Source organism: Lottia gigantea (genome assembly GCF_000327385.1).
Source record: "Lottia gigantea unplaced genomic scaffold LOTGIsca_14, whole genome shotgun sequence".
Classification (NCBI taxonomy): Eukaryota; Metazoa; Mollusca; class Gastropoda; family Lottiidae; genus Lottia; species Lottia gigantea.
Window position 1 is genome coordinate 2,382,806 of NW_008707617.1, and position 23,505 is coordinate 2,406,310.

Here is a 23,505-nt window from a genome sequence, read left to right on the forward strand (position 1 = left end):
ATACAAAACAAAACAAGAAATATATTAATTACACAAACAAAAGTAAACTTTTTTTATAAGATAACCTGGGTTTTGTGATGGATACATAGAGTTTCTCATATGGCTATGGGTGGATATGGTTTTTAAGCCATGAGTGCTTTTGTTGGCATAGCCACTAATGAAAAGGCAAGGTAATATACGCCCACTGGTAGCTTCGATTTTGAATAAAAATATTTAGCAGTACAAGTAACATCACCAATATATAATATTCAACCTTCAGTCATACACTTCTTTTGAACTCTTTAGGGTGATACTGAATAATATTCAGTATGAGTTATTGCCCTAGTTTTTGAAAATGTGTTCAATCTTTAGCTCGTGAAAACTCTAGAAGACAAATATTCAATCTTCAGCGCGGTACTGAATAATAAAACCAAGTTTTGTCAAAATCCGGCAAGAATCATGCCTTCTAGATTTTTACGAGCTACAAATTGAACGAGTTTTCAAGAACACGGGCAATACTCATATAAAATATTTTCGGAATTTTCGGATTTTCAATAGGGTTCATCCTTGGGTGATTACAAACAACCATACCAAGTTTCGTCGAAACCAGTCAAGAATTGTGCCTTCTTGTGGGCGTATAAAAATCAATATCAATAACATCAAATACATCAAATAACTCATCAATATACAGTGGAGCCTCGTTTATCCGCACATTCCCGTTCCCGATAACATCGTGCGGTTTAACGAAAATCCGGATAGGTGAAACATGCCATTTCACAACTAGAGTTATATCCCTTCCTATAAGGACACCTTTCAAATGTCACGTACGCAACATGTGATAGACATAGGGCCAATACGTCGTGAAGAACCCCGAATGTTTATAATTTTTCATTTTATTTCCCTATCATAGCATGAAAATAACAATATCATTCCTTAAAATTAGGATTCGCTAATTTATAAACATAAATTACCGTGCCGTATCATCGTAGCGATAATGTTTGATGTGTTCCGTAGCCATGGTGGAATTCGGGTATGACTGAACGAAAAATTGAATTCAAGTATTACTGAACGGACGATCATTTAAGATGACATTGAAGTATAACTGAACGATAAATGGTATTCAGGTATGATTGAAGGAAAGATAGCTTACACGTGATGATAAAATTAATTGCTTAATCTCATAATGAAGATTTATTAAACACCAATCACGCGAATCTGGGAGCCAGTTAGAAGAACTCACAGTAAAACGAGACCGGATGATAATAACTATTAACTACAGAATTTAAAATCATTAAAATCAATTGAAAACTAGTCTCTAATGTGTTTTGACGCGTTTTTTCTAAGTCACAGGCAATAACTCAAAACTCAAAACTGTAGCTTCAATCCTGCTCACAAACTATTTTTAACAAAAAATTTGATTCTTGTTAACATGACCTCAGAAGATTTATGACATCAAAATCTTAGATAATCAAAATCTTCTGAGGTCATGTTTTCAAGAATCAAATACGCCTTTCTGGTGCGTCGGCCATTTTAATTCGAAAACGAGGCTCGGTATACAAGAATTGTAGCAGACGACGTCATACTCTTAGGCTAACCACACTAACCACCGCTGAAAGCTAAGTTTTTGGATATTCCTAGTAAATAATGGCTCGTCTAGGACCATCAACTCCTCAGTGGACATCAAGTTTAAAGTCCTTACCGTCTTTAAAAGAAGTCGACATAGAAAATTGGGCAAAACAAGGTCGGATACCAAAAGCAGTTCACACGAAGGGCTATGGAAGTTTTGTTGAATCATATGTGCACGTTGTAGAAGGTGAGTTAAATTCAAAGATTGTTATCCCATAAAAAAGGTCCGTAATTATATGCGGCAGTGCAAATCTTTTTGATGATAAAATTAATTGCTTAATCTCATAATGAAGATTTATTAAACACCAATCACGCGAATCTGGGAGCCAGTTAGAAGAACTCTCAGTAAAACGAGACCGGATGATAATAACTATTAACTACAGAATTTAAAATCATTAAAATCAATTGAAAACTAGTCTCTAATGTGTTTTGACGCGTTTTTTCTAAGTCACAGGCAATAACTCAAAGGCCATTCATCGCAAATATCATCAAATTCGAAATTGGCCAAGATCTCATCAATATAAATGATCACACCAAATTTCATTAAAATCAGTTGAAACTGTAGTCTTTATTGCATTCACAAACAAATTTTGACACATGTTTCTTAAGTCAAGGGCAATAACTCAAAAACCGTTCGTCGAAAAATCATCAAATTTGAACTTTCATGAATATAAATGATCACACCAAATTTCATTATTATCAGTTGAAAACTGTAGTCTCTAAAGTGTTCACAAACAAATTTTGACACGTTTTTCCTCACTCAAGGGCTATAACTCAAAGATAGCTTGTGAGGCAAGGTAACATACGCCCACTGGCAGCTGGCAGAAATGATAAAACAGTCTTTAGTGACTAAAGTATGAATTTTCTCATATTGAAGAAATTTTATTAGTTTGAATTCAATTACATATTTATATGCCAGTTATTCATGCTGAGTAATTCCACAAAATTTGTTAAAATCAATATCAATAACCCAAATACAACAAACAATTAAATCACACAGCTCTAATCAAGGGCAAAAAACAACTTTAGACGCGTGTTTACAAAGTCAAGGGCAATGACTCAAAATAAGTTCATAATAAATATCTCAAGTTAGAACTTGTCCGAGATCTTATCAATTCCAATGATCACACCAAGTTTCATCAAAATCGGTTGAAAACTGTAGCTTCTATTTTGCTCACAAACAAATTTTGACACGTTTTAAAAAGTCAAGGGCAATAACTGCGAAAGCGTTCATTAAAAATGCCTTAAGTTAGAACTTGTCCGAGATCTTATCAATTCCAATGATCATAAAAAGTTTGATCAAATTTGGTTGAAAACTGTTGCTTCTATAGTGCTCAAAAACACATTTTGAAGCGTTTTTATACAGTCAAGGGCAGTAACTCAAAAACCGTTCAGCGAAAATGCGTCAAGTTAAAACCCGTCCGAGATCTTATCAATTTCAATGATCACACCAAGTTTCATTAGAATCGGTTGAAAACTGTAGCTTCTATTGTGCTCACGAACAAACTTTGACACGTTTTAACAAAGTCAAGGGCAATAACTAAAAAACCATTCATCAAAAATGCTTCACGTTAGAACTTGTCCGAGATCTTATCAATTCCAATGATTATGTCAAGTTTCATCAGAATCAGATGAAAACTATAGCTTCAATCCTGCTCACGAACTATTTTCAACAAATTTCGAAGCGTTTTAACAAAGTCAAGGGCAATAACTCAAAAACCGTTCATGAAAATGCGTCAAGTTAGATCTTGTCCGAGATCTTATCAATTCCAATGATCACACCAAGTTTTATCAGAATCGGTTGAAAACTGTAGCTTCAATCCTGCTCACAAACTATTTTTAACAAAAAATTTGATTCTTGTTAACATGACCTCAGAAGATTTATGACATCAAAATCTTAGATAATCAAAATCTTCTGAGGTCATGTTTTCAAGAATCAAATACGCCTTTCTGGTGCGTCGGCCATTTTAATTCGAAAACGAGGCTCGGTATACAAGAATTGTAGCAGACGACGTCATACTCTTAGGCTAACCACACTAACCACCGCTGAAAGCTAAGTTTTTGGATATTCCTAGTAAATAATGGCTCGTCTAGGACCATCAACTCCTCAGTGGACATCAAGTTTAAAGTCCTTACCGTCTTTAAAAGAAGTCGACATAGAAAATTGGGCAAAACAAGGTCGGATACCAAAAGCAGTTCACACGAAGGGCTATGGAAGTTTTGTCGAATCATATGTGCACGTTGTAGAAGGTGAGTTAAATTCAAAGATTGTTATCCCATAAAAAAGGTCCGTAATTATATGCGGCAGTGCAAATCTTTTTGAACTGTTCATAGCTTTGGTTTTTTTTTTTATCTATCGTGGAATTTCCCTAACTCTATTTTTAGTACTTGTTGACATTCGGCCAACACTTGGCCTACTCTCCAAGTCAAAACATTTCTGGGACAAAAAACTTATGAATGCAAATTCGGACTAAAATGTTTATGAATTGTATTTGAGAGAACTATACTAAATAAAGTTTAAAAATGTATTCAGACTGTCCCTTGTAGAAAAGCAAATGAAGTAGAAGTCATGGCTTTTGACGTTTCTGCCATCTTGATTTTTGTTGTTATTTTTTTTTTCATCGATTGTGCACGTCAAATAAAACTTACTATAGCCTAGTTATGTTTCTTAATCTTTCTAGTTCGTACGTTGATAGATGGATGTTGTGTGAGAGCAAGATGTTTCAAGTTAATGAAGAAGCATGATCAACCACATTCTGTGGGCCTAAAATTATCAACAAGCCATCATGAAGAAAGTGAAAGTACAGGGAGTCAAAAGTCAAGTAGTAGGCCTAATGATGTTGATATTAGAGAGTGTTTGTGTTCCTGTAAAGCTGGAAAGGGCGATCGTAACCATATTTTAGGTAGGTTGGATAATTTTGAGCTTTCTTGCTTTGCCTTGTCACTGGAATTTTGTCTATATTGAGAGAGATGTTACTTAAAACTTTTTTAAGATTTTTCACTGTTGTCACAGAGAAACAATGTTTCATGTTTTATGTCAAAATACAAATATATTATAAATAATATAATTTTATATTGGATTAAATTAAATGTTTTTGAATGTGTATTTACAGGTTTGATGTATCTTATACACCATTACAGTAAATATGGTTTCAAAACTGTACCAACTGTAACAACAAAAACATCACAGAAACAAACGTGGCATATCCCAGAATAGATGGAATAACACCAAAAAAGGCACAAGACATTGGTATAAGAAAGATTTCTTCATCAATATCTCTAGATGACACATCAAACAAGGCAACCTCTACTAAACGTCCTCAAATCGAGGGAATTCATTCCACATTTTACAATCCAGTTTCAGTTCCTTTACCATGTACAGAATTTCTAAGTTCATTATCTAATTGTTTAAATGCAACTAACTCTGATGCTCAGTTAAGATTATGTCTTTCAAACACTAATTTAAATACCTTGCAAATGGTTGATAGTAAATTAGGCTTTGTTCCTAAGGGGTGTGTTTTGTCCTTTCAACAACCATTAGTGTTAACATAATATATTGACTAGCTCCGTGTTGTTACCGGAAGTTGTCAAGGAACAAAAGGAAAACTTCCACTCTGGCCCGGCAGTCGATGAACATGTAGTAGTCGTGTAAACATGGTCTGACGGCCATCTTGTTATCATCTTTTCATTCATCTGTATGTTTATGTTTGTGATGTCCCCCCAGGTTTCTATGTATTGTCTATCATCGTGTGTGTCTTCATCATAATAAACATCATCAACCATACATGACTTTTCAATTAGATGATATTGTAGATGCAACTAATATTGTTAAAAATCATCCAGCTGTAACAGATTTTCCTTCATTTCCATGTCCACATTTAAGTTTAAATTTTCCATTTGTCTTAACGCATAGCCAACAAGATGTTTTTGATGGTCTGCAAGTAAATCTCTCAGAATCAAAAGATATTGAGGTAAAAACTAGACATCAAGCTTCAAATAGTATGTGGCACAAATTAAAGTCGAAGCGATTGACATCCTCTATTTTTAAGCGTGTTATTTCTAGACAATGGGATTTCTTTAAACTTGCCCAGAGTCTTTCTAATGTTAAGAAAATAACCACTGCTGCAATGCGGTATGGCATAGAGCATGAAGGAGAAACAGCAGCTAAATATTTCTCAAACCACCTGCTGAAGCTGGAACTAGCAAACTGTGGAAACTAAATACCACAGTTTACGGACTATGTGATGCACCTCGTGTCTGGTACCTTAAAGTCAAGAACAAACTTTTAAAATGTGATGCAATAATGAGTAGATATGACGAAGCAGTGTTTATGTGGTATAGACAAGAAAAGTTAAAAGGACTAATTTGCTGCCATGTGGACCATTTTTGTTTTGGGGGAACGGACGCCTTCATACATGACGTGATAGATGACATTAAGTCAAAATTCCTCATTAGTTCCGAGGATTTTGAATCCTTTAGATATGTTGGATTGGATCTTAAACAGATTGAGGGGGAGATTTGTATGCATCAAAATGAATATATTGGTGAACTTCAGTATGTAAATGTTGACAATGTGCATCTACGAAATAAAGATGAACTTCTGACACTTCAAGAAACATGTGACTTAAGGGGAGTAGCTGGCCAACTTAATTGGGCAGCAAGCCAGACTAGACCTGATATTGCATGTAATGCTTGTGAAACTAGTGTTGCTCAATAGGTGGTACTGTTCAAGACCTACTTATTGCCAACAAGAGTATTCGTAAATTGAAATCTGAAAATATTGAACTTAAATTTCCAAATCTTGGAGAGGTTTCAAAATTATGTTTAATTGGTTTTAGTGATGCCTCTTTGGCAAATTTGAAAAATTGTGGATCTCAAGGGGGTTTCATTATATTTTTGGTTGGTAGTAATGGCAAATGTGCCCCAATACTCTGGCAATCTAGAAAAATTAAACGTGTCGTGAAGAGTACCATTGCAGCTGAAACAATGGGGCTAATGGAAGCAGCAGAAGCTTGTCAACTGATTAAGATAATGCTACGCGATATCTTGCGTTAACATAGAACTTGTATCCCAATTCATTGTCTAACAGATAATAGGTCCTTGTGTGAAACTGTTTATTCTTCTAAAACACTTGTTGATAAAAGACTGAAGGTAGACATTTGTGTGCTTATGCTCAGTTCACACCAACAGCGCTTTGATGGCGCTTTAAAGCGGCGTACAAAGCGGTACCAAAGCATAACAAAGCTCGACTAAAGCGCCAGGGTCGTAATAGATCGTTGGAAAGCTTTAAGCAAAGCTGGATATTCGACAAGAGCGCAAAAAAATTTTAAACTGTTTAAAAATTTTGGGCGCTCTGTCACGAATTGATTAAAGCGCCGAGAACGTATCAAAGCTTAACAAAGCGTAACAAAGTTCAGCAAAGCTTGACTCAAAGCGTAGGAAAGCTTAACAGAGCTTTATTCAAAGCGGGGACCCCAGTTTTCACGGTCTGTCACCACTTGATCAAAAGCGGCATGAAATCGGCCATTTCGAAATTTTCCAATGCGTAACAGAGCTTAACAATGCATAACAGAGCTTGATAATCGTATCGGAGCGTGATTTAAAGCGTCATAACCCCATCAAAGCTTAATAAAGCTTATCAAAGCGTGATTTAAAGCGTAACAAGGCCTGATCAAATCGGGAAATAATTCGTCCCCAAAGCGTAACCAATTCGTATCAGAGCTTATCAGAGCGTAACATTACTTAGGGGATCGTGATAAGTAAACAAAAAATGGTGGCGCTTTGCTCGCCGATTTAAAGCGCTGCATTCGCCGTTGGTGTGAACTAGGCATTAGAGACATGAGATTCAAAATATAGCATGAGTTGAAAGTCAAGATCAATTAGCAGATTGTTTGACAAAGGCAGGAGCATCTAGCCAAAAAATTAATTGCTGCTGTAACCTCATCAAATAGGGACTGTAAATTTTGTAAAAAATCATAACATTTGAGGTGAAATATTTTTTTAATACATCTATATTTTTATACAAACTAAAACAACGAAAATATATGGTTTTATCTTAAATCAAAAACAACACAAAAAGAAAGTGTGAAGATTGCGTTTTTCTTAAATTATGTGATTATAAGTGTTGTATTTCTTTTAACTCTCATCAAGAAAGAGAAAAGACGGTGAATGTTAAGATATGAATATTAATGAGGAACATGAATATATAAATGTGACATGCGCAGTATCAAGCGACACTCAGCCATGTTGAATGTATGACACTTGTATGTAATGTATTGATGAAGTAAGATGTATATAAAGGTGTAATGAATATAACTAGTGTCTGTTTTCAATAATTACTAATACTGGAAGTAGTGTAGAGTGTAGTAGATAACAATGTCGATGTACTTAGATGATTGTGTAACTGTTTTTGAGAATATTCCAACTAATGAGCAATCATGATAATGTAGATGGTTACCTCCACCTACTTTCAATGAGAAAGGGGAATCTTGACCTTCAAAATCTCATTAACCTAATTTGATATCCAAAACGACACGATATTTCGTTTCCCAAAGATTTTGGCGATATATCCAACATGGCGGCATTATTTTCTTTTCAAACAGCATTCAAGGCTTCCGATATAAACAGTATATTCCAACATCGATAGCAATGTTTGGTTAAATTCAAGGACATTTCAAGAGAATGTTTTATATTCAAGCATTTTTCAAGGCTGTGCGAACCCTGTGTTGACAGTTGACAGGCAGACAGACAGACAAACTGAGGCAACAGCTATATATGCCCTCATTAATGTGTGGATGTATAAATACTTACATTTGTCACAGCTTCAGCAACGCCAGTCAATACAGCAGGACGGAGAGAGTGAATCAATATTTTATTTTCTAACAAGAGATATAACATCATATTCATGCAATTTTCTGGGCCAAGATTTTTCAGCAGTGAAATATAAGATGCTCCACTAAAATAACAACAATAATGATTTAAACTTTTGTTATCTGCAATTATTAACAAACAATGTGTGATTTAATAAAATTTAATAGAAGTTTGACGTCACACATGAATTGGATTTACAATACTATTAATATTATTGGCATTACCTGTTTTAAATAATATAATGATAAAGATGGAAAGAATAGGAACTCAAAAATGTTCTACTGGACTAGACGAACCTCATCATATTAAAAATATCACACATGCAAATTTGGTATTTGGATCTGAAATAATCATACTTCTAAGACTCAATGAACAAAAATCAAACCTATCCATCAATTTGATTCTAAAAAAAGAATGTTGTTCTAAGATCAATGGCAAACCTCAAAGAGTTATATAAGGGCAATAACTCAAAATAAATACTTTTCAATTCTTCTGATTTTCAATAGGGTTCTTCCTTGAGAATCCGTCAAGAATTATATCTTGTAGAGTGTTTACGAGCAACTGTGGAGAGACGGACGAGCGGACATGGGTGACGGCAATATACGCCCCCCCATTTCATGTGGGCGTATAAAAATCTGGTGTAATTTATGTAGGTCAAAAAAAAATTTGGCTGATCTTTAACAAATAAAATTCTACAGCCGATTTTAAAATAAAATCCAGACCGGAAGTGTTTCATTGGCACAATGACACATTTTTGTAAAACTCAAAATGGGGCCTCAGGGAAGAATTGGACGTATATAATTTTGATGGGTATGTAATCTGTAAACGATTGCCAACAAAATCTTGGCAGCCAATTTTTGAATTTGGCTTTTGCTTTTTTGCAACTTCCGGTTGAAGTTTTTATTAGTTTTGCAATTTTTATCTCATGACCTTGAACTTTATGAGGTCAAATGTCATTGACCCTATCATTTGATACTTTGACATTTGACTCCTGCATCTACTTCCAGTTTTATAGCTGTCTAAGAACAGCCAAATTCACAACTTTGGATTGCTCTAACACTTGACCTAATTAACCTAAAGGGTTCAGATTCTTAATGTGCTTCTCATGCTCTTTCCAGTGATATATAATAATTGTTTTTAAAGCAAAATTGAAATTCGTGATTTTTTTAAAATTTGAGCGTTTTTACTTTATTTTTGCCTCCATGAGCTTGAAATTTAGAATACAACTAGACATTTTAAATATAAATTAACCTATGACAAAAGTTGAGGCATGGTACATCCAGGTGAAATTACTAATTGTTTAAATCTTGGGCAGGGGCATAACTCACATAGGATACATTTGTTCAAACATAGGCTTACGGCAAGTCTCGCAAGCGAATATGCCCACCAGCAGCTTGATAAAGAGCTAAATGTGAACTGTACAGCGAACTCTATATCGTAGAGAAGCAATAGAGAATTGCAGACTGTAGAGTGAGTACGAGCCAAAAAAAATGGAAAAAAAAAACGAACGCGATATCAGAGTTTTATGCAATATCTCTCAAGAAAATCATCAGATCATCACCAAATTCAATGGTGCACATCTTCATAATGATATTGACACACATACAAAAGATCAAAAGAATCCATGGCGAATTGTAGCCTGTAGAGTGAGCACAAGTTAAATGTGACTGATGGACGGACCGACAGGGGCAACTACAATATACGCCCATACTTACATGTGGGCGTATAAAAAGGGACTTTGCACACAACTACCTCATCCTTATCAACCTTATCAATCCCAATGCTCACACCAAGTTTCATCAAAATCTATTGAAAATTGTAGTCTCTATTGTGCCCACAAGAAATGTTGATGGACCGACGGACAGGGGCAACAACAATATATGACCACAATAACTCATACTAAATATTTTTCTATTTTTCTGGTTTTTAATTTAGTTTATCCTTGGGTGATAACAAACAAGGTTTGTCAAAATCCAATAAGAATTGTTCCTTCTAGAGTGATTATTAGCTAAAAATTGAACGTGTTCTCAAGAACAGGGGCAGTAACTCCTATTAAATATTTTTTGATTCCTCTGATTTTCAATAGGGTTCATCCTTGGGTGAAACTTTGGGTTTCGTCAAAATTCGTCAAGAATTGTGCCTTCTTGAGTGTTTACGAGCTAAAATTGAAAGCGTTTCAAGAACAAGGGCACTAACTCATACCAAATATTTTTCCATTTTTCTGATTTTCAATAGGGTTTATCACTGGTAGAAAGTGACTTAACAATTTTCTTGAGAAGTTAAATGAAAAAGAAATATCTGAAAAGAGAACCAAGTAGGAAGGAATTTAGATTTGAAGATAGTTTACAAGAAAGGGCAGAAACTGTAATGGATTTGGTCAACAACAAGGCAGAAATGTTTGGTCAGTCTGTTGAACTGGAATTCACCTCAAATTGACACTACTGAATAAATATTCTAGACAATTCATGCTTGACTCTATACAATCACAAGATGACATGAGAAAAACTACACAAGATACGAGCTGAGAAGAAGTGTTCTTGGGAGATTTGTTGGCAATAATGGCAAAGGACAGACTAGTGAATACAAATGGGTTTAGTCAGTTAGTTTATGGGAGGAACCATTTACCATCGACAATCATCAATAAGGCACCAGCACTGGAGGGCACCACGTCCAGTCAAATTGTTGGAGAACATATTTCAACCTTAGCCGCTGTGAGAAAAGCATTTATTGCAGCAGAGAGTTCAGACGGGTTATTCGTAAACAAATAAGAACCACACAGGGTCCCTTTATAACTGGTGATAAAGTATTTTATAAAAGGCCTGATGCAAAATCTATATACAGTGGAGCCTCATTTATCCACACATTCCCGTTCGCGATAAAATTGTGTGGTTTAACGAAAATCCGTATAGTTGAAACATGCCATTCCACTAACAAGAGTTATGTCCCGTCCTGTCAAGTATCACGTACGCAACATGTGATAGACATGTGTGTACTTTATAGGGCCAATATGTTGTGAAGAACCCCGAATGTTTATAATTTTTCCTTTCATTTCACTATCATAGCATGGTAACAACAATTCAACATTCCTTAGAATTAGGATTCACTAATTTATAAACATAAATTACTGTGCCGTATCATCGTAGCGATAATGTTTTATGTGCTCCGTAGCCATGATGGAATTCAGGTATGACTGAAGGAAAAATTTAATTCAAGTATAATTGAATGAAAGATAGCTTTCACGTGATCATTTACCGCAAATTCTCAAATAACGATTAACACCGAGGCATCATGAATAAAACTAATCCGGAAGCCAGTTTATAAACACAAATTTCCATGCCATAACTTCGTAAGGCTAACGTTTGATGCAATAATAGAATTCATGTATGACTGAAGGAAAGATGACATTGAAGTATAACTGAACAATAAATGGTATTCAGGTATGACTGAATGAAAGACATATTACTCATGACAATTAAATTAATTGGTTAATCTCATAATGAGGATTTATTTAACACCAATTACGCGACATCATAAATACTGCTAAGTTAGAACAATTCACAGTGACACGCGACCGGATGATGAATACTAATTACTATAGAATTTGATAAGTGGTTCCCAATCACAGCCGTGCGGAACCGGAAACCGGATCACGGGAATAACTGTTACTATTACATAGTAAATATTCCGTTCCCAGTAAAAAGCGTGTGGTTATCAGGGTTTCCGGATTATCAGCAGCCAGATAATCGTGGCACCACTGTATTCCAACTGAGGTGGATTTCCAAATAATTCACACATATTTTTATATTTCTATACAATTCATTAAAATCCTATCTTGATGGATTAATTGTTACAGGTTGGATAGGATAATTATCGTTGTTTAATGTTACTTGAACTTTAAGGATTATAGGATTTTGCTTTTGCTACCCTAAAGATATTATTGTTATTCATCTGAGAGACTGAAGTATTCTCTCCAAAGAATATCTAATCATCATTGATGATCTTTGTAGGAAACCTTTCAGTGTTCTAACAGACCAAATAAAGGATATAACTTCCAATTTACGTAATTACCCCAAGAACCATTCTCAATAGTATTGTTATACTAAAGTACTCATTTTTCGAATCCATGGTTAATTGCCCGTCCTACTCTTACCGGTTCTTTTAAAACACTTCTATTACCAACATCAGGTATCCATTCAGAAAATGAATGGAGGTTTTTCGGATATAGAACTGTTTTTTACATTTACCTTAGGCTTTTCCATTTCTATATTATGTCTACGTTTTTCATTTTTTTCAGCATCAGCTGATTTCTTTGCGTTGACAGGTTGTGCTATACAGCAGCCCTTAGCAGTTGCACCACCAACGGCAATACCAGCAAATAGGTATAAAATAGGAGAGGTTAAAATCCACCTTCCTTTGTGTAAGTATTGATTCTTTCTAAGTCATCTCTGACTTTACAATATTTGTATTTATCAATAACTTTTTGAGATATGTTAGTAAATTATTGTAGTTGGTGATCCAGATTTCTGAAACGACATCTATGTTATTCAGGCCTATTATAGACCTCACAGATTGACAGTATAAAATACCATGAAGACTTCAAGATTTCGTATTTTAGTAAAAGTAGGGATACCGTAAATTTTTTGTAAAAGTGAAAGTAGAATCATTTCTTACCGGTTCTTTTAAAACACTTTTATTACCAACATCAGGTATCCATCCAGAAAATGAATGGAGGTTTTTCAAATATAGAACTGTTTTTTACATTGTGTCAAATTCGCCAGGGCGTTTAATTGTTTCTACATGATTTGAGCCAGCTTCCATAACCATTTCGCTAAATAAAGATGGGAAGAAATTGTTTTCTAACGTTGTTTTGGTTTGTGGAACTCAGTTCTGATTGGGAGTTCCGTCTTACTCTATCTCCATCATTCAGTTGAGATTTAAAACCAACAGTTTGTGAGATGATAATATAATCCTCTTTTTCTTGTTAAATGATTATTGAATTGGATCATATAATTGAAAGATTGGAATTTTTACTTGCCATTTTCGAGGTTTAAACCTTTTTTTCCTTTTTCTAAAGCTTGTTTTTCTTTCAATTCATCTGACTTTTTCACTGCATTGTTTATTTTAACTCCTGCTATTGTAAAAGAACCTAGAGTTTGACCACCAAAAGAAATAATAATTTGTTGTTTGAAACAAAGCTAGCTACTTTTGGATTTAGAGAAGATAGTGCTGAAAAGAAATCATCTCCAGAATATACATTTCTGAATTTGTCTTGTCTGTGCTTTTAAATTAAACTCATCATGATTTTAATTAAATTATTTAAATAGAACTACATGATTTTTATTAAGTTCAGCAGTGGTGTTTTAGGACTCTCTACAAACCGGATATTGTTACAATTAAAGTCAATATTATGAATAGACCAATCATTTTTATTACTCATTTCATAGATATGGCACAAGATGGATAGACCAATCCCTATTATTCACTGACCTATATAAAGACTTTTCATAGAAAAAAACACATGACTATATTTGAATGGGTTATTTTCATATGTGAATTTGAAGGTGTGTGGAAAGCAGTAAATTTGTCTTTTCTCTGAAATGGTTCCTCCAATTATTACCAATTTCTTACTTGAGTGAGATCTCATTAATATATACATGCATCTAGTTTCATCAAAATTTGGATAAAAACTGGGGGCAAGGCAACAACTCCGAATCCCTTCATCCGATTGTTACCAATTAAGAACTTGACTGACATCTTATCAAAATATACATGCATACCTAGTTCCATCAAGATCAGATAAAAACTGTAGTCTCTATCGTGCCAATAAGGCTGCAACGGTTAAACGTGTAAATGAAAACGTTTAGGCTAGTACCACTAAACGTTTAGAAAATGAGTTATCGTTTAAATGATAGTTTTGTTTACAAGTAAAAACGTGAGCTGGTCAAGCCTATATAATCTGATTTTCTTTATGCTAGGGATTTAAGGCCTATGGCAATTGTTGATGGGGGCGGTTTCAAAAGTTTTTGAGCAGAGCTAAATTCAAGCTATGAAGTCCCATCCAGGCCTACCGTTGCTAAGTACGCAAATCTTATCTACCAGCTAGAAAAAGAATTGTTTTTAAGGGAACTGCATGTGAACAGCAATAACATTGCCCTTACGACCGACATCTGGACTAGCTCTGCCACTCATGGTTACCTGACATTAACCTGCCACTACCTCAACAAGACATGGGCCTACAAGACTTCTGTACTTACAACTCGCCAGTTACAATGTAAACATTCTGGCGAAAATATTGCAGCCAAAATAGAGTTAGTTTTGGATGAGTTTGAATATCGGGTATTGTTAGTGACAATGCCAGCAATATGGTTAATTGTATGGCACAGCTTTCTGCGATTGAACATGTTCGATGTTGTGCACATACCCTCCAACTGTCAATAAACAGTTCTTTCGGCAACATTTTGCTAATCAAAAACACGACTGCCTCTATGAAAGCTCTGGCTAACCATTTCAGATGGTTAGTAATGGCATCCGACAAACTCGATGAAACAGATAAAAATGGGTTTACCCCAAAACGAATCTAATTATAGACGTACCTACTCGTTGGAATAGCACTTTTGATATGTTCAAGAGGCTTTTGCAGCAGAGAATGGCTGTGTATGCAGTGCTCCAAGACAAACAGGTCACGAAACCACAAGATGCCCGTCGCTTAGATCTTCCTGACAATCAATGGCTAATAATCGAATCGATGGTACCGATATTGAGACCTTTATATCTCGCAACACGAATCATGTGTTCAGAGGAGTACCCGACATTAAGTGGCGTCTTTGCAGTTATCCTTTCTTTGGTAGATCGTCAAATGACTACATCTGCCGGTGATATGCCATGCATTGCAAAATTTAAGCAGCTAGTTTGCGACAATCTGAAAGAAAGGTTCAACTTGAATGATTCAATTGGAGTGTCATCAGCATCGGTGTCATCATTTTTAGGTCCAAGATACAAATTACTCTCATTCTTAACTCCCGAAACATGCTTGTTTGTATATTCTAAAGTTGAAGCAGAGGCTTTCCTTCTCGTCCCAGCTGAAAATGGAACTCTTTTGGATACTACACAGGACACTGGGGCTCAGGATTCTGACATACGTGAACCGTTTTCATGTTACAGGGGCACAGTTTCTCAACAAGATGTCCAATTTTTATTAGGTGACCTTTATAGCCCTAAGAAAGATACAGAAATGTCTATAAAATCTGAAATTGAATTATATAAATCTGAAGTAAACCTCCCCTTGCAAGAAGATCCCTTCAGGTGGTGGCGGGTAAATTGGCCCGATAATATCTCTGCATACCTGATACATCGGAGCCATCAGAGAGGATTGATTCCACAGCAGGATTGACTGTTACAGATTTGCGCTCTTCATTAGATCCTTCTATGGTAGATAAAGACATTTGCTAAATAAGTATGATGTCGCCACAACTGATTTTAGAATCCTCTTGTGACATTTAATTGATTTATCGTTAAATTTAATGAATTTGTTCTGACCGTTAGTACTGTTACTGGGGTTATCTATTTTAAATTATATTTGTATTCCTTATTTTGTTATTTAAAATTAATTAAATTTACATTTATAATCTCGTAAAGCTATTATTTAATTAAAAACAGCTATAGGTGACTTTATCTTATTGTTTGCACCGAATTAAGTAACTGGCTATCATGAAATGCCCCCTGAATAACCCATATCTTTAACATGAAAGTAGGAGATTCCTTATTGTGGTTGGCTAATAATAATCTAAATATAGACCATCTTTCCTTTCCTGTACCCATAGAGCACAAAATTCCAGGACGATGGGTATATAATTATAGACTATCTATTTCAAGAACGCAAACTTAATCACACATTCATGATGATTTTATGATAATGCTTGTGTTTACAACATTCTGCATTCATGTTATACTACAAAGGTCTACTTTCAATTTGTTTGGGTCAATGCAATTTCATATGACGTTAAAAAAAATAGCAGGAATAACCGTTCAACTCAGCATTTTTAGACTTTAGTAATAAAATGTAACAATGAATTTTATAATATTTCCATAGCAATGTAACAATCAATTTTGCATTTTGTGTCGAATTTTAGTATCTTGAGTACTGCCGACTTTGACACTACACTGTTTTAGTGTGTAACCGCAAATGAACCTTGTCACACGTTTAAACGGTACTGTTTCAATTAATTTACAGAAAGTACTAAACGTTGCAGCCTTAGTGCCAACAAGCCAAATTTCACGTGTTTCATGAAGATAGGATAAACACTGTAAATAGTCTCTATCACGTCTACAAGGTAAGTTTGACACGTTTTTTCAAGGGCAAGGGTAATAACTCTGAATCCGGTCATAAAATTATTACTAATTTCGAAATTAACCGAGATCTCATCAATATAGACATGCATACCAAGTTTCATCAAGATCGGACAAAAACTGTAGCCTCTATCGTGCCTACAAGAAATATACGTCACATTTCCATGTGGGCGTATAAAAAGGTTGTGGCATGAAGGTTGAAACAGGTTGCAGAACAAGTTTAGACAGGCAACCTCTTTCAACCTTTTTGGTTTCTGGTATGTGATTTAGTTGCTCATTGAAAGAGGTTGCAGAACATGTTTAGACAGGCAACCTCTTTCAACTTTTGTGTTGCCGGCGTGTGATTACAAAAAGTTGAACAAGGTTGAAAGGAGAAAGTGTAAACCCACCTTTGCAGGAGACATATCTCTCTACAAGTTGGCGTTTATTTTATTCAAATTGCAAAAATGAAAATCTGGAGAAAATCAATCCAAAAATACAACTTCTAGAGCGAATTTTTACTTAAGCACATGTTGCGATGTGCCACTTCAGGTTTTGCAAAAATGTTCCAATTCATATTTACTGAAATGACAATATAAGGTTTACAAAAGTAAAAATGTCACTGCAGCTAAACAGTAAACAGTGTGGAAAAATCAGGAGGAAAAAAATTGACATTTCGATAACAAACTTAGACTTTGGGAAAACAAAAGCCATTTAAAGTTACCCATAAAATAGAAGTTTGGCCGAACCATGACATTTTGGGGTCTATAAGGAGTAATAAAATCATAACTCATCACCTGAATTCTTTCAACTGCTGAGTGCAGACAATGTCGCCTTTTTGTTTTGCGCCTCTATGCGTAACTTTTTCTCTATAATTCTTTAAAATTTGGGGTGACATTTATAGAGTGTAATTATATACTCGATTTATTAACCAGATATCTGAGAGTTTTAATTTCTTGTTCACTAATGGTAGGCCACTAGACTAGAAATTTCAATAGATCCAAGAGCCATGCAATAAGGTCTTATGCCACGAGCTGTTTACAAATTTCCATGTGGGGATATAAAAATCAATTTTACGAGGGAAACACTTCTGCAACTGGGCAACTGTTCTTTAAAAATCTATCAAATTCAAATGTCTTCAAGATCAAACATCAAGTTTGATTTTAATTAATTGAATATTGTAGCTTCTATAGTGCTCACAAACAAAATTTTATGGCTAAGTCAGGTACTAAAAAAAATTACAGCAATGATCAGTTATAATCAAAAATATATTGCAAATTGTAACTTCTATTGTACTTACAAACAAATTTTGATGTGTTTAAACTTAGTCAAAGGCAATAACTAAAAAAATTGTTGCATTCGAATTTGTTCAAGGTATCTTTGATGATATTCAGTAAATCAGATTTCTACTGTAATAACATAAAAATGTCAACAGACAAATTGTTGGTTGGCATCAATATACATCTATATTTTCATAAACATCAAAACAAATTATATCAGGCCTGTGCAACCTACGGCCTGCAGGCTAGCTGCAGATGATTTCGTGCGGCCCGCAATGTCATGTCAAATTTGAGGGAAATGCAGCCTGTAAGAAATATTCAACCTGAAGTCTAACACTTCTTTTGAACTTTTTGGCTCGATTCTGTGTAATATTACTAAGTTTTGTCAAAATATGTCAAGAATTGGGTCATTTAGAGTGTTAATGAAAAACTGAATAAGTCGACAAGATCGACAAACTCGTACTTATTATTTTTCGATTTTTCTGATTTTCAATAGGATTCATCCATTGGTAAAGCAAACACTCACACCAAATTTCATCAAAATCTGATAAGTATTGAACCATCTAGAGTGTTTACGAGCATTTCAAGAACAAGGGCAATAACTCATACTAATTATTATTCTATTTTTCTGATTTTCATTGGGTTCATTTTTGGGTGATTTAAGTAACACTCACACCAAGTTTCATCCAAATCCGTCAAGAATTGTGCCTTCTTTGAATCAACTAAAAAATGGTTTGTGTGTCTTCTATTTTATTGAACATTTTCTTAAACCTTTGGACCCACTGTATCTTCCTTGGCTTAGGCTATTGAACGATCATCATTTTATAAGCCATATTGGTTTCTTACCATGAGAATAACGTTGGAAAGTTACTGAGGAAGCGCGCCTTTGTGCTCTTGAAACATGTTGGACTTTAGGACTACTTAGTTTTTTCTATAGCAGATTATTTTTTTACCCATGTGTTGCGCTATAGAGTATCCACATTATTTGGATCAACTAAAAATGGACCAGTAAAAAACTTTGTGAAATGGTTTGTGTGTCTTCTATTTTATTGAACACCCCATTTCATGTGGGCGTATAATAAGGTCCTATCAACATACACACAAGGGCAATAAATCTGAAATAGTTTATCCCATTATTACCAATTTTGATCTTGACCGAGATTTAATTAATTTGTACATGCATACCAGGTTTCATAGCCTTTATCATGCCTACAAGCCAATTAGACATATTTTTAACAAGTCAAGGACAATAACTCTCAATACCGTTTATCCGATTGATACCAATTTTAAACTTGTCTGAGGTCTCACCACTATATATGTGCAAACCAAGTGTTCCAAGATTGGATAAAATATATGTCCACATTTCCATGTGAAAAACTCTTTTGGGAGAAATAGCGCTTACAGGCTTATTATTCTCATAAATCTAGACACAGCTTTGGTGCTCATGTTTTGGCCAAATCATCAATACATCACAAATTGAAATTGCATATCAAATGAAATTGGAATCACTGAATATGCATTTTCTCGGCTGGATCTAAACCACAGAACCTAATTTTCGAAGATGAATTATTGGGGTTCAAAATCTTAAAAAGAAGCTTGCCAGGCAAGGTAATATACGCCCACTGGAAGCTTTGATTTATAAAAATATTTGGCAGTACAGTAACAATCACCAGAATGAAATATTCAACCTTCAGTCTTACATTTCTTTTGAACTTTTTAGGGTGATACTTTATAATATTATAAATATCTATCAAGAATTGGGCCTTCTAGAGTGTTTACAGACTTACACTTAAAAGCATTTTTAAAAACAACGAGGACAATATATCAAACTAAATACTTTTCGATTCTTTTGAATTTCAATAGGGTTTATGTATGGGATAATAGCCGAAAGCAGTCCAGTAAGTTCAATAAGGATCGTAACACAAGGACCACGTGTTACGTAATTATTGAACGCATTGGACTGCTTGAGGACCATTAACCTACTTAAATACACATAACACGAACAATTAAATCTACTCATACACGTGCAATATTACATACACATGTAGAAATTCTTGCAAGATGTCCAGTCGGGATTTATCAAATATATACTTGTTCCAGGTAAATAATATTCATATTTTATCACTTCGTCATTCATTTCAATGTTTAATGATTAGGGACTGTAAATAGGTAAACGATATCGATGATTATTTACATACAAGCACATTCAGTTTTTATTCTTTAATATAAGGTTACATACCATTTTACCCGAGATGGCCTATCCTAAATATGTTCGAAAAGACATCTCTGATACGTTATGCCATATTATTGCATATCATCTTATATATCATGACTACTTCCTGACGACAGAAAGCCCAAAATTGCATTTATTTTCACCAATTTCACAAATATCCACGATATTATAAATTTTATAAATTCAGAACTGAAAATTTCTCTCTGTAAAATCATATTTCCATCTATTGTCTGAGCAAATTAAAAAGTTTTTTGAATATTTTCTGATATTGTTTTAGAGAATTGGAATATCAGCCTCAAAATAGTACTGATGGTCTTAGAATGTCTTTGCATTGATAAAAATATGCTCTTTTGCAGGTTTACATTGATAGAAACTTATTTCCCTTCTAGACATTCAAATTCAAAAAAGTCAAAAATTTTGGCTGAAAATGGGCCTCCGTAAAAGCAAATTTTGAAGACATAATGTGAGCTACTATTTATATTTTTATCAAATCAGAGTCATTTTAAGACCATCTGTACTATTTTGAGGATGCTATTCCAATTCTCATAGAAATAATGAAAAAATTTTAAAAAATTTTTTCTTTGCTCTGACAATAATAATTTTTTCATTTGTAGGCATTTTCTTTCAACCCAAGGACAGTCTAAGACTATCAGTCCTGTTTTGAAGTTAATATTTCAATTTACACAAAAATATTAAGCAAAATGCGATTCTGTAAACATTACAGTCAGACATTGGAATTTACTAGAATTTAAATAATTTTTGTGGCCATCAGTCAATCATGAATAAAATTCAGAAATTCAGAAATTCAGAAATTCAGAAATTCAGAAACTCCATTTATTGTTAAATCACCCTAAGTGAGTATTTATCAATCATGTTATTGTTGTGTCTAGGTTCGAACGTATGTGACGCCGAAACAGTATGTACGCTTCTGGTTGCTTGCCTTGCACGAGGTCACATGACGTCATTCACTTTGTAGTAGGTCGGCGGGCTGACCGCCATTGTTGTAAGAATTTCATGTATAATAAATTTAAGTTTTAATCAACTATGCGTCTTTATGGCCATCGCAAACACAACAAATTGGCGACGAGGATGAACCTGAAGAAGAATGGCTGGTAATTTAGTAGGTTCGTTGCCTCCTCCTTCACCTTTTCTCGCTTCACCCGGCGATCCACCGATTCCGTATCAAAGATGGATAGAGGGTTTCAAGAATTATCTAATTGCTAATGCCTTAGACGGCGAAGATGTCTCTGATGACAGAAGAAAAGCAATATTGTTTCATTGTTTGGGTGATGAAGGACAACGAATATTTAGAACTTTGGCCAACACAGATACGTACACAAATGCACTCGATGCCCTCAAAGCTCGTTTTGGAAAACGAAAGTCGGTCATTATGTCTCGAAATACATTTCAAGAAAGAGTTCAACGTCCAGGTGAGAAAATAATTGAATTTATTACTGCCTTGAAAGAACTGGCTAAATACTGTGAATATGGTGATTTGACAGATGAAATCATCCGAGGACATTTTATTACGTTCACGTCTATGAAACGAATTAGGGAACGCTTGCTTCTAGAGCCAGACGATACTACTCTCGCTAGAGCAACTGAAATAGCCCAGTTGGTTGAAGATGCACCTTTCCAGTGCAAAGCTATGACGAAAAATGGTCAAAAAGTCGAAAATTCGTCAACAGCGTCAGAAGAAAACAAAGTCCAAGGTGTACGTAAGAAAAACTACGGTGCGCCATCGAGGCAAAGAACTCAAAGTCAAAACTACGGAAACAATTATGTGCCAAGACAAAAATCAAGTGGTGGTCAATATTTTCAAAACTATGATAGAAATCATTCCAATGCTGGAAATCAGCATTGTACTAATTGTGGATCATCATTGCACAGAGCTAATAGTAATAACTGTCCTGCAAGGGGAGAAACTTGTAATTCTTGTGGAAAATTTAATCATTTCGCTCGAGTTTGTCGTTCAACAAGACAATCACATAATTCGGGACAACAGAGACGTTTTCAAGACCAAAATGCAATAAGATATGTTGTGGATCAAGGTTTCTACAACAAAAGCAACGATAATGAAGATAAATTTGTTGATAATAACTTTGAAATTTGTACGATTCGACAAAATGAACATATTCGTCAGTGCCAAAATGGTCCTGACGAAGACTTTAAAAGACTTGTTGTTCGTATTAAGGACATTCCATGTTCTTTATTAATTGATTTGGGTGCAAAGGTATCCATACTTAATGAAAGTTTATATAATTTGTATTTTAAACGTTTTAAGTTGCATAGGCCTCTTAAGAATTTAGTTACTTTTGATGGTAAATCTATTGATGTATTAGGGACTATTAGAATTCCTGTCCAGTATAAATATCAAACTTTAGATCAGTTTGAGTTTTATGTTACTAGATCTGGTACTAGTTTAATGGGTCTTGATTTGTTTAATAGATTAGGTTTTGCTTAAACGTTTAGAGGACACAGATATAATCGAACGTGTAGATTCTTCGACATGGGTTTCGAATTTAGTGTGTGGCAAGACGTAAATCGGGAGAAATCAGACTTTGCATCGATCTTAAAGATGTTAATACAGCTATTGTTCCTGATAAGTATCCTCTACCGACAATGGAAGAATTGTCAGCAGAATTCTATGGATCTACTGTGTTTACTAAATTAGATCTTCGTAGATCTTATCTACAAATTCCTTTGGCGGAATCAGCTAAACATTTAACAACGTTTATAACTCACGATGGTTTATTCCAGTATAAGCGATGTCCGTATGGATTATCAAGCGCTCCAAGTGCCTTTCAGAAAATTCTAAGCATGGTTCTTGACCGATGCCCAGGAACACTCAATATGTTAGACGATATAGTTATTCATGGTCGAAACATGCGTGAACATAATCAACGTTTGGAAACTGTTCTTAGACGTTTACAAGACTATAATTTAACTTTGAACAAAGATAAGTATATGATTGCTACACAGGAAATTGATTTTTTAGGCTTCAGAGTCTCCGATGATGGTGTTTTACCTCTAAAGTCAAATGTGGACTCAATTTTAGAATTGCCAGTACCTAAGGACAATAAACAATTAGCTTCATTTCTAGGTACGACTAACTTTTATTTGAAATTTGTGCCAAATTATGCTGATATAGCTGAACCGTTACGTTGTCTTTTACGTAAAGACAGTCAGTGG

At 34.7% G+C, this 23,505-nt stretch overlaps 1 protein-coding gene across 1 annotated transcript; it reads left to right on the plus strand.

Moving 5' to 3' along the window:
• Positions 1 to 3,686: 3,686 nt before the first annotated feature.
• LOTGIDRAFT_157516 (hypothetical protein) lies at positions 3,687 to 4,822 on the plus strand (the record flags this gene model as incomplete). Its single annotated transcript, XM_009049723.1, has 3 exons — positions 3,687 to 3,855; positions 4,287 to 4,508; positions 4,719 to 4,822. 3 exons carry the CDS (start codon positions 3,687 to 3,689, stop codon positions 4,820 to 4,822), a joined length of 495 nt encoding a protein of 164 aa, XP_009047971.1.
• Between the last annotated feature and the right edge of the window lie 18,683 nt (positions 4,823 to 23,505).